The following is a 12,495-nucleotide window of genomic DNA, read 5'->3' as shown; positions in this document are numbered from 1 at the left end:
ATCTCCATTATATTTATAGGGTATTATACTCTATTTAAACCCCATTCCAACTCTGATCGGGTTGCTGGAACGTGCTACATTCCACCAGCTGCTGCTTAAACTGTAAGTTTTGGGAGAATCCACCAGGAAAGTAGCAAGGCCCTGATTGGATCTCCATTATATTATAGGGTATTATACTCTATTTAAACCCCATTCCAACTCTGATCGGGTTGCTGGAACGTGCTACATTCCACCAGCTGCTGCTTAAACTGTAAGTTTTGGGAGAATCCACCAGGAAAGTAGCAAGGCCCTGATTGGATCTCCATTATATTATGTAAGTCTTTTGGAGACCATAACACCAGGAAAGTAGCAAGGCCCTGATTGGATCTCCATTATATTATAGGGTATTATACTCTATTTAAACCCCATTCCAACTCTGATCGGGTTGCTGGAACGTGCTACATTCCACCAGCTGCTGCTTAAACTGTAAGTTTTGGGAGAATCCACCAGGAAAGTAGCAAGGCCCTGATTGGATCTCCATTATATTTATAGGGTATTATACTCTATTTAAACCCCATTCCAACTCTGATCGGGTTGCTGGAACGTGCTACATTCCACCAGCTGCTGCTTAAACTGTAAGTTTTGGGAGAATCCACCAGGAAAGTAGCAAGGCCCTGATTGGATCTCCATTATATTTATAGGGTATTATACTCTATTTAAACCCCATTCCAACTCTGATCGGGTTGCTGGAACGTGCTACATTCCACCAGCTGCTGCTTAAACTGTAAGTTTTGGGAGAATCCACCAGGAAAGTAGCAAGGCCCTGATTGGATCTCCATTATATTTATAGGGTATTATACTCTATTTAAACCCCATTCCAACTCTGATCGGGTTGCTGGAACGTGCTACATTCCACCAGCTGCTGCTTAAACTGTAAGTTTTGGGAGAATCCACCAGGAAAGTAGCAAGGCCCTGATTGGATCTCCATTATATTTATAGGGTATTATACTCTATTTAAACCCCATTCCAACTCTGATCGGGTTGCTGGAACGTGCTACATTCCACCAGCTGCTGCTTAAACTGTAAGTTTTGGGAGAATCCACCAGGAAAGTAGCAAGGCCCTGATTGGATCTCCATTATATTTATAGGGTATTATACTCTATTTAAACCCCATTCCAACTCTGATCGGGTTGCTGGAACGTGCTACATTCCACCAGCTGCTGCTTAAACTGTAAGTTTTGGGAGAATCCACCAGGAAAGTAGCAAGGCCCTGATTGGATCTCCATTATATTTATAGGGTATTATACTCTATTTAAACCCCATTCCAACTCTGATCGGGTTGCTGGAACGTGCTACATTCCACCAGCTGCTGCTTAAACTGTAAGTTTTGGGAGAATCCACCAGGAAAGTAGCAAGGCCCTGATTGGATCTCCATTATATTTATAGGGTATTATACTCTATTTAAACCCCATTCCAACTCTGATCGGGTTGCTGGAACGTGCTACATTCCACCAGCTGCTGCTTAAACTGTAAGTTTTGGGAGAATCCACCAGGAAAGTAGCAAGGCCCTGATTGGATCTCCATTATATTTATAGGGTATTATACTCTATTTAAACCCCATTCCAACTCTGATCGGGTTGCTGGAACGTGCTACATTCCACCAGCTGCTGCTTAAACTGTAAGTTTTGGGAGAATCCACCAGGAAAGTAGCAAGGCCCTGATTGGATCTCCATTATATTTATAGGGTATTATACTCTATTTAAACCCCATTCCAACTCTGATCGGGTTGCTGGAACGTGCTACATTCCACCAGCTGCTGCTTAAACTGTAAGTTTTGGGAGAATCCACCAGGAAAGTAGCAAGGCCCTGATTGGATCTCCATTATATTTATAGGGTATTATACTCTATTTAAACCCCATTCCAACTCTGATCGGGTTGCTGGAACGTGCTACATTCCACCAGCTGCTGCTTAAACTGTAAGTTTTGGGAGAATCCACCAGGAAAGTAGCAAGGCCCTGATTGGATCTCCATTATATTTATAGGGTATTATACTCTATTTAAACCCCATTCCAACTCTGATCGGGTTGCTGGAACGTGCTACATTCCACCAGCTGCTGCTTAAACTGTAAGTTTTGGGAGAATCCACCAGGAAAGTAGCAAGGCCCTGATTGGATCTCCATTATATTTATAGGGTATTATACTCTATTTAAACCCCATTCCAACTCTGATCGGGTTGCTGGAACGTGCTACATTCCACCAGCTGCTGCTTAAACTGTAAGTTTTGGGAGAATCCACCAGGAAAGTAGCAAGGCCCTGATTGGATCTCCATTATATTTATAGGGTAGTTGATATCTCCTATACTTAAACCCCATTCCAACTCTGATCGGGTTGCTGGAACGTGCTACATTCCACCAGCTGCTGCTTAAACTGTAAGTTTTGGGAGAATCCACCAGGAAAGTAGCAAGGCCCTGATTGGATCTCCATTATATTTATAGGGTATTATACTCTATTTAAACCCCATTCCAACTCTGATCGGGTTGCTGGAACGTGCTACATTCCACCAGCTGCTGCTTAAACTGTAAGTTTTGGGAGAATCCACCAGGAAAGTAGCAAGGCCCTGATTGGATCTCCATTATATTTATAGGGTATTATACTCTATTTAAACCCCATTCCAACTCTGATCGGGTTGCTGGAACGTGCTACATTCCACCAGCTGCTGCTTAAACTGTAAGTTTTGGGAGAATCCACCAGGAAAGTAGCGGCCCGCGCGCCTAACGGCGCGCGAATTATATAACTATATAACTAAAAATCACAAACAGTAGCAGTACATTCAGGGCAAGTGTGTCTGACATCCCCTGTATCTAAGATGTCCGGCTTAGTTCAGTGCAACACCTGCTTTGCAGCCGTCCTTCGCAGTACCCTTTTCAAACTTGGAAACTGTCCTATCTGTAAACAAATCACTAGCCTACAAGGACAGATCATTTACCTAGGGTCTGTAATCCGTGCTCTTCGGGCAGAAATTAGGTGTCCAGTTCAGCCCCTCTACTCTAGTAAGCCTCCCTGCTATCAGCCCCCTTTACCACAAAGATCCTGCAGGAAAAGGGCAGTGTGGACAACCGTGGGATCTGGCAGGGTGAGAGCTGTGAACCATAAACACAAAGCTTTCGCTGTGTCCCTGCACAACAGCTACAGTGCTCTTGCTGACCTTAATAGGGACATTAAGGAGACTGGTAAAGGTATTTGTGAAGATAACTCAAATAAGCAGGGGATTGTGGTCCGAGATGAAGAACTAGATTTTGATAGGGAGAAGTGTGAATCAGGTATTGCACATCAGTCATGCAAGAATAGAAAGGCTCCCAAAAAGAGAAGCTACCTTCTGGTAGGTGATTCAATTATAAGGGATGTAAATTTAGGAAAGGACACAGAGGCTTTGAAAGAGGTCAGGTGTCTTCCAGGTGCTACTGCCAGTAGGGACAAGAAGCGTATTTCTAAAATAATCAAGAATGGCAGCAAGGACTGTGATGTGGAGGCTATTGTACACCTTGGCACTAATGATCTGTCCCAAAAAGATGTACTCTCTGTGCAGAATGATTTCCAGAGCTTGGGGAAGGAACTTAGCAGAATAGGCTGTAGGCTTACTTTCTCAGAGGTTTTACCAGTGTATAAGGAGCAAAACGGAAAAGGCCAGCGCATAGCACAATTCAATATGTGGCTAAAGGAATGGTGTAAAGGGGAAGGCTTTGGATATATTAGTCACGATGTCAGTAGCTGGTCCAATCAAAAGATGTACAAAAGAGATGGTTTGCATCCATCAAAAAAAGGGACTGAGTTACTCGGCTATAAATTCACAGATTTTCTGGAGGGAAATTTAAACTAAACAGCGGGGACAGGGAGTTAATTGATACGGAACAACCCTGTCCCCGGCAATTTAAAAACTATAGGGCTATCAGTGCATGTAGCACAGATGTGTGTGTGGACAAGAATACCAACCTTGCTACCAATCAAAATGAAGCCTCTAATAGCGAGTGCCATATAAAGTGCACTAACCAAATAGGTGGTAAGACAATAGGGGAACTCAGGCACCACACAGGTTATGTAGAAAGGAAACACAGGGCCACCCACAAAGGACTCAAATGTTTATACACCAATGCACAAAGTATGAACAGCAAACAGGGTGAACTAGAAATTCAGGTTAATGAGGGCAGATACGATATTGTTGCCATTACGGAAACATGGTGGGATGAAACTCACACATGGAACACACAGCTAGAGGGATTTAAATTATTTAAAAGAAACAGACCAAATAAAAGAGGAGGTGGAGTTGCTCTCTATATAAGAAATAACTACATCTTCACAGAAATAGAGTACAACAATGATAAAAACTGTCTTGAATGCATTTGGGTCAATATAAAAGGGGGGGGAAATGACATTGCCATAGGTGTATACTACAGACCACCCAACCAAACAGAGGAAATAGATGAACTTTTTGCTAGTCAGCTAACTAAGGTATGTAGGAAGCACATCACAATAGTAATGGGGGACTTTAACTACCCTGACATCAACTGGGAGACAAACTCCGCACCAAGTGGAAGATCAAACAGGTTCCTGGCAAACCTAGCAGACAACTTTGTCTCCCAAAAAGTAGAGAATGGAACTAGGGGATTAGCCATTTTGGATCTAATTCTCACTAACAGAGATGAAATGATAGACGGTGTTGGAGCCATAGGAACCCTGGGAGGAAGTGATCATGCAATATTAGAATTCAACATTATAGAAGCACAACCAATAGAACACAGTCAAACTAGAGTCTTGGACTTCAAGAGAGCTAATTTCAATAAACTTAGAGAGGGCTTGGGAAGGATTCCATGGATGAGAATCCTCAAGGGGAAAACAACTCAAGAAGCTTGGGAAATTTTGAAAAATGAGATAATAAAAGCACAGTCTAGCACAATACCAACAAAGAGGAAAAATAACAGCTCTCAAAAGAAACCAGCATGGCTGCATAAAGAACTCTCTGACAAATTGAAAGATAAAAAGGACAAGTATAGAAAGTGGAAAGAGGGGAACATAACTAAGTCAGAATATCAGCAAATAGCCCGAGCCTGCAAAGATGAAGTGAAGAAAGCCAAGGCTCAAAATGAACTGAGGCTTGCGACCAAAGTCAAAAATAACAAAAAAAGCTTCTTTCAACATGTAAAAAACAAGAAAAAAGTGAAGGAAATGATTGGTCCATTAGTGGGTGGAAGTGGCAAGAAGGTGACAAGCAACAGGGAGAAAGCAGAACTATTTAACTCATTTTTTGCATCTGTCTTTACACAAAGGGAAAAAACAGACCAACCTATCAAAAATAGTGCCACAAAAAACAAAACAGAAACACAAGTTAAGATAGGCAAGAAAATCGTTAGTGAGCACCTGTCCAGCCTAGATGAGTTCAAATCGCCAGGACCAGACGGATTACACCCCAGAGTTCTCAAGGAACTGGCAGATGTGATATCGGAGCCACTGAACTATATTTTTCAAAGATCCTGGAACACAGGGGAACTACCAGAGGACTGGAAAAGAGCTGATGTAGTTCCCATCCTCAAAAAAGGAAAAAAAATGGATCCAGGAAATTACAGACCTATCAGCCTGACCTCAATACCTGGGAAGATCCTGGAAAAGATAATCAAACAACGAATCAACGAACACCTAGAGGCAAACAAAGTCATTACTAAAAGCCAACATGGGTTTGTCAAAAATAGATCATGCCAGACAAATCTTATTGCATTCTTTGACCAAGTGACAAAATTAGTGGATCAGAGGAATGCTGTGGACATAATTTACTTGGACTTCAGTAAGGCATTTGATAAAGTAGATCACAACCTACTACTTGACAAGATAGAAAAATGTGGGGTAGACAGAACCACCACCAGATGGATCCGTAGCTGGCTGACCGGCCGTACTCAGCGAGTGGTCCTCAATGGAACTGCATCTATATGGAGGGAAGTGTGTAGTGGGGTGCCCCAGGGCTCTGTTCTGGGCCCAGTACTCTTCAACATCTTCATCAACGATTTGGATGAAGGGATAGATGGGGAACTCATCAAATTTGCAGATGACACCAAGCTGGCAGGAATAGCCAACACTCCAGAAGACAGGCTTCAGATACAGAAGGATCTGGACAGACTTGAACACTGGGCACTAACTAACAAAATGAAATTCAATGGTGAAAAAAGCAAGGTTCTACATTTAGGCAAGAAAAACCAAATGCACAAGTACAGCATAGGTGGCACCATGCTCAATAGTAGTAACTGTGAGAGGGACCTCGGAGTCCTAGTAGACAATCACTTAAATATGAGCCAGCAGTGTGCTGCAGCTGCCAAAAAGGCCAACACAGTGCTAGGCTGCATTAACAGAGGGATAGAATCAAGATCACGTGAAGTATTAATACCACTCTTCAATGCCTTGGTAAGGCCACACTTGGAATACTGCATCCAGTTTTGGTCACCACGATGTAAAAAAGATGTTGAGACTCTAGAAAGAGTACAGAGAAGAGCAACAAAGATGATTAGGGGACTGGAGGCTAAAACATATAAGGAACGGTTGCTAGAATTGGGTATGTCTAGTTTAACGAAGAGAAGGACAAGGGGGGACATGATAGCAGTATTCCAATATCTCAGGGGCTGCCATAAAGAAGAGGGAATTAAGCTATTTTCCAAAGCACCTGAAGGCAGGACAAGAAGCAACGGGTGGAAACTAATCAAGGAGAGAAGCAACCTAGAACTAAGGAGAAACTTCCTGACAGTGAGAACAATTAATCAGTGGAACAGCTTGCCTCCAGAAGCAGTAAATGCTCCAACACTGGAAGTTTTTAAGAAGAGACTGGACAGCCATTTGTCCGAAATAGCGTAGGGTTTCCTGCCCGAGCAGGGGGTTGGACTAGATGACCTCCAAGGTCCCTTCCAACTTTACTACTATTACTATTACTAGTCTAATGTAAACATTTGTTCAGATGAATTCCTATCTTAGCCAAGAATAAGTAAAAACCACACTACTGAAGGTTTATAGAAATCAAATCATGCCTTCCAGATTACAGATGGTTTCAATGTGACTGCTGTATTCAGTGGCCATAAAATAACTCTTAAAATTTAAGACTTAAATGGTTTCTAGTTTTTATAAAAATATATAGAAGCATATAAAATAAAAACAAACAGAAAAAGTTTCTGTAAAACTTTTTATTTTTATGTTTTTCATATTTCATATTAGTTTTAAACCTTTATATATGTACATCTTAATAAAAATTATTATTAAAAAAGGAAGTATGGTACAGAGATATAAGATAAGATGAGATAATTGCTGGACTGAAGATTAAAAGAGAAATTTTAAAATCATGAGGATTTTCTGATTTCTTGGTGATACTTTTGGAAGATCCTCTGGAAGGATCTTGTCTTCAGAAATCATGGGCACTCCATCACTGGAGATTTTTAAGAAGCAACTAGATAGGCATTTGTCTGAAATGGCATAGGTTCTCCTGCTTGAACAGGGGGCTGGACTAGAAGACCTCCAAGGTGCCTTCCAGCTCTACTCTACTCTACTCTACTCTACTCTATTCTACTCTACTCTACTCTACTCTACTCTACTCTACTCTACTCTACTCTACTCTACTCTACTCCACTCCACTCCACTCCACTCCACTCCACTCCACTCCACTCTACTCTACTCTATTCAGTAGAAATACTAATGGAAAAACTATCAAGACTTTGGGGTATTAGCTGGTTTTAAAAATTAAGAAACAAAAGAAGGATGTTCACAAAGAATATGACCATTGAAAAGCAAATGGAAAAAATGGTCTTAATATTGAGAAAATCTTAAGTACTTTGGTATTACAATGACTAACATGCATTGTGTACTATAATAGAATAATTATGTTAAGACATGGAATGAAATTAAAAAGGACATGTTAATTTGGGAGAAATTACAATTATCAATGCTAGAGAGGATTTATGTGGTAAAAATGTTTTGCCAAGGTGATTTTTTTTGTTTCAAACTATTCTGATAACTGATGTAGTATTTAACCAGCAATCCCCAACCTTTCTAGCTCCTTGGACCAGTGGCGGTGGGGTGGTGGGAGATGGATGGTTTCATGCATGCGCACACCACTTGTTCAAATGCAGATTTGATACCAGGCTGTGGACCGGGGGCTGAAGACCCCTGATTTAAACAATGGCAGAAAGATATATTTCAGTTTGTATAACAAGGGGTAAAACAAAGAGTTGACTATAAAATACTTCAAGATGAAAAGAAGGGAAAATATTGGGATTTACCTAGTTTGAAATTGGATTGATAGCCTGCGGCTTAATGTGTATGAATGTTGGGTTTGCTGAGAAATAAAAGAATTTTAAAATTAGAAGAATACTGTATGATCTGAGGTTTAGATGACATGGTTTTCTATGGTATGACAAAGTTAAGCTCAATGTAGATTTTAAGTACATTATAATAGAAGTGGAACAGATATAAGCCCAGATTGTGCCTGCAAATGCCTTTAGACAGGAACATGGAAAAAAAAAACGATGAAATCAAGACAACAAGCGATTGTAGAGAGATTTAATTTTAATTTAATTTAATTCTAAGAGAAAGATTTAAAATACATAATCAGACACTTGAAATTAAGCAGCAGAAAACAGAATTTGAAGTTGAACTATGGAGAAATAATGAACATGTAATTGTAAAATGTATAAACTTTAACTATAAATGGAAGAAGAACAAATGAAAGACTATACATGGGCACAACTTTGTCCAATAAAACTTTGGACATAATATAATAATGAAACAATGGGAAAATATCTGGTTAAAAGGATTGAGATTTACATTATGTTACAATATTACAATGTTACTAAAGAAGAATGTTTATAAAATAATATACCTCTGGTATATAACTCTAGAAAAATTATTTAGAACTTCAAATTTATGCTGAAAAGGGGGCACCATGAAAGGTCATTTTATCATGTCTATAGGCCTTCTGACAAATTTATACATCACTATCTTATGTTTCCCTTGAGGTCAACTGGTTCTTCCTTATTTCTCTCCAAAAATATTCATTTCTTTTTTCTTATTACTTTAATATTAACTTTTTTCCTTTATTATTCTGACATCCTTTCTGTAATGTTCTTGTTTCTATCTTACAATGTCTTATCTTAACATCACTTTTATTTTGAACTTTCCTGTTTATTTTTTGATTCCAACTCAGTATTACTTATATTTTTCTGTTTATCATGATACATTTCCTTTTTGAAAATTCTTGCTTTAAATGTTTAAGATAAAGTTTTCTTTACAATATACTACTGCAGGATTTAGAGAAATCAGCAAGAATGTCCTATTGCTGTCATTATGTTATCTTTATTTACTTTTAATTTTCTAATATTATAGTAATTATGAAGAAAGCTTTGTTTAAATAATGTAGGGGAGAGAGAAATCAGCCAGAATCATCTATCAGTGTTCTATCAAGCTTGTTAGCTTCGTATTCTAGTGAATGCTAGATTGTGGAGTAGGGATTCTACTCTTTCTGATCATGGCCCTCTAACTATATGACTCTATGCTGTAATGTATTCAAGTTTGGAATATTTATCTACTGTACTTTTACTTAGAATGCCGAGATTGTTGGTTTTTCTATATTGGCAGTAATTTCCATTTTCTGTTGAACTTCCATTACGTTCATGTAACTTCAGCACATAGGAACATATTTATACAGTAACATCATGTTTGAAAGTTTTCCATGAACTAAGCAGCTGTGATCATGTTGATCTTGGATTTGTTGATTCATTTTAGTTTGTTTCTGCCTCAGTTTACCACTGACAAATTGACATAATATCAATAACTCTTACAGAGATCTGAAACTGGATAATGTGCTACTGGATCATGAGGGCCACTGCAAGCTGGCAGATTTTGGAATGTGCAAAGAAGGAATCCATGATGGGATCACCACTGCGACATTCTGTGGAACCCCTGACTATATTGCTCCAGAGGTACAAGAATGGCTCCCTTTTTCTTTTAATGGATTTCAAAACCCAAATTTCCATCATACTAATGGAATTTGAACAAACAAATCTACTTGGCTATTCAGCATAAACAAATAGCTACATAATCTGTACACTTATCATCAACTTGCTGCTTAAAATTGCTGTGTAAAGCATTTGGATATATGTTTTCATGGACTTATATGTCCATGCTTATATGTCTTATATATAAGTAGTAGAGATGATGTATTCATGGGAGTATTCATGTACTTCTGAATACATAGCCCATGCATGGCCGGCTTATGATGACGTATCATAAAGGAAATGTTTTACACATTTATAAGCAGAAGTAAATCTCTTTGGGTATGGGAACAAACACAGTAATAATCTAGTGCAGAATAGTTGATTGCCCACTGGATATAACATATATGCAGGGCTTTTTTTCTCATAGAACACCCAGAACGGAGTTCCGGCACCTTTTTTGGATGGAACCTTGTAGGGTAGGCAAGGCGGGTTGTATAATGTGTGTGAGTTCTGGCACCTTTTTTTTTTTTTTAGAAAAAAAGCACTGCATATATATATCCATTTTATGTCTGGATATCTCACATCATACACTGGGTTAATATGATTTCAGATTTTGGAATCGGTTTTCTGATCCTTATAATGTGACTCTCTCATTTGGCCCACACATTCGTATACTTCTTGATTTCTTTATATCTGATGTCACATGAATTGACTTCCTATAAAATTAAATGATATAAAAGTTCTACCTGTGAAAATTAGAGTTGTGATGACTCCTTTGTACTATATGTCATTGCTTGATGCTGCATTTATCAAATGAAGGCTAAGCAACTGTAAATAAAATAGTTTGTTAACTTGAGATAAAATTATCCCTGAATCAATATGAAATGTTTATATATTGTATTTGACACATGCAAGTCATAAGGTAACAAAGCAGTTATCAGATGAAGAATAGTAAAGACTCAGAAGAGTTGGGAGCATTAATGATTTCTACCTCTTTCTTTAATTGCAGATTTTGCAGGAGATGCTTTATGGTCCTGATGTTGACTGGTGGGCGATGGGGGTGCTCCTCTATGAGATGCTCTGTGGTCATGCTCCATTTGAAGCTGAAAATGAGGATGACCTCTTTGAAGCTATCCTCAATGATGAAATTGCCTACCCATCATGGCTCCAGGAAGATGCAGTGACAATCTTGAAAGCTGTATGTATATCCTTATTTTTATTTTTGTTTGAAGTAGTTTCCTCTGTGTAATGTGCTTTGTAAGACTGACATGAAAACACTGAAGCCAGCTTAAATTTTAAGACAATACACAAACATATACAAGCTAAAAACAATGTAATAGAAATGCAAAAATAAAAAAAAACCTAGGAAAGAGGTTTATCTTAGCTAGATAGGGAGTAAAAATAATGGTAAAATCTCCAACTTGGCCTTAATTCCTGGTATCATTATAGAATATCCATATAGTGTTGTTGGCCACAATAAGGAAACAATTTGCTGTCTTTTATTTTTTTATTTTCCAGTCTATTTCACAGCCCTGGAATTTCCTGGTAAGCTCCATCTAAGTTTAACTAGTCCCACCCTGTTTAGCCATCATTGCTTAGTCTTAGCTGGGCAAAGGCAGAGAGTGCTGGGGCCAGTTTCCATTTCTGAAGAAAAATATTCTGTAGAATGGCAGCAATAGAGGCAAACAAAGGTCCTGTTCTAAATGTCCCTAAAATGACCGGTCATTTTCAAAAAAGTTTCTCCAGGTGATTTTTTTGTCCTGATAGGTTTATAATCCCCTGCCTCCCTTCTTCTATGACTCCTTATTGCAGCCTATGAATAGTTGACTCAAAGTGCTACCAAGAGGAGTCATATTTCATTTTATAGAGGTGAACTTGGGAAAACAACAGCAAATCTTTTCCTTATTGTGGCCAACAACACTATATGGATATTTTATCAATCTCTTTGCTTCTCCCTATTTAACAAAATGTGAAACACATCTTGTTGAGAGAGAGTAACTGTTCCATGGGCACAGCTAGTCATGTGGGGAATTACTTGGGCTAAATTTGATCTAGGATTTCTCTAGTGTAATTATAACTGTGTAACTGAACCACACTACAACCCTTCTTTATCTTTATGGCTGCTCTGACTTTAAGGATATACTTTGTACTCCAAAAGGAAAATAATATACGTAATAAAATAATGAAAATTTCACAGAACCATTGAAATCTAATCATATATTTCATGAGATCTTGGTATTCTCTTAGGAGATCTCAGTAATCTGAAAAGAATGGTACCCAGGATTGATTTAGAGGCAACAAACCGCTTCTTTAAGACAATGTCTAGCAGGTCAAATTATGTTAAAGCTGGAAAAGTCAAATGCAAATCATGTAGTGCCATGAATATTATCTCATGGAAAATGAGAAATAAACCCAAAACAAGACAGGACAAGATAGATAATGTCTATAATTCTTAGTTTTGTTCTTTGGAGGTGGCCTCTGAGACAAAATAATTTTCTCTTTA

General features: G+C 38.6%; 1 protein-coding gene across 2 annotated transcripts in view; it reads left to right on the top strand.

Annotated features, from left to right (window-relative positions):
* Nucleotides 1–12,495, top strand: part of PRKCH (protein kinase C eta) — a 99,908-nt gene that overhangs the window by 72,603 nt on the left and 14,810 nt on the right. For both annotated transcript variants that reach the window (XM_039319488.1, XM_039319487.1), the window contains 2 exons: nt 9,839–9,977; nt 11,002–11,190. In XM_039319488.1, coding sequence (XP_039175422.1) covers nt 9,839–9,977; nt 11,002–11,190 — 328 coding nt within the window. The remainder of the gene's footprint in view (nt 1–9,838; nt 9,978–11,001; nt 11,191–12,495) is intronic.

The sequence above is a fragment of the Crotalus tigris genome, unplaced genomic scaffold (genome assembly GCF_016545835.1).
Source record: "Crotalus tigris isolate CLP2741 ecotype Arizona unplaced genomic scaffold, ASM1654583v1 scf7180000023598.3388751, whole genome shotgun sequence".
Classification (NCBI taxonomy): domain Eukaryota; kingdom Metazoa; phylum Chordata; class Lepidosauria; order Squamata; family Viperidae; genus Crotalus; species Crotalus tigris.
Note: the sequence above shows the minus strand (reverse complement) of the source record. Positions and strands in the feature narration are given on the sequence as shown.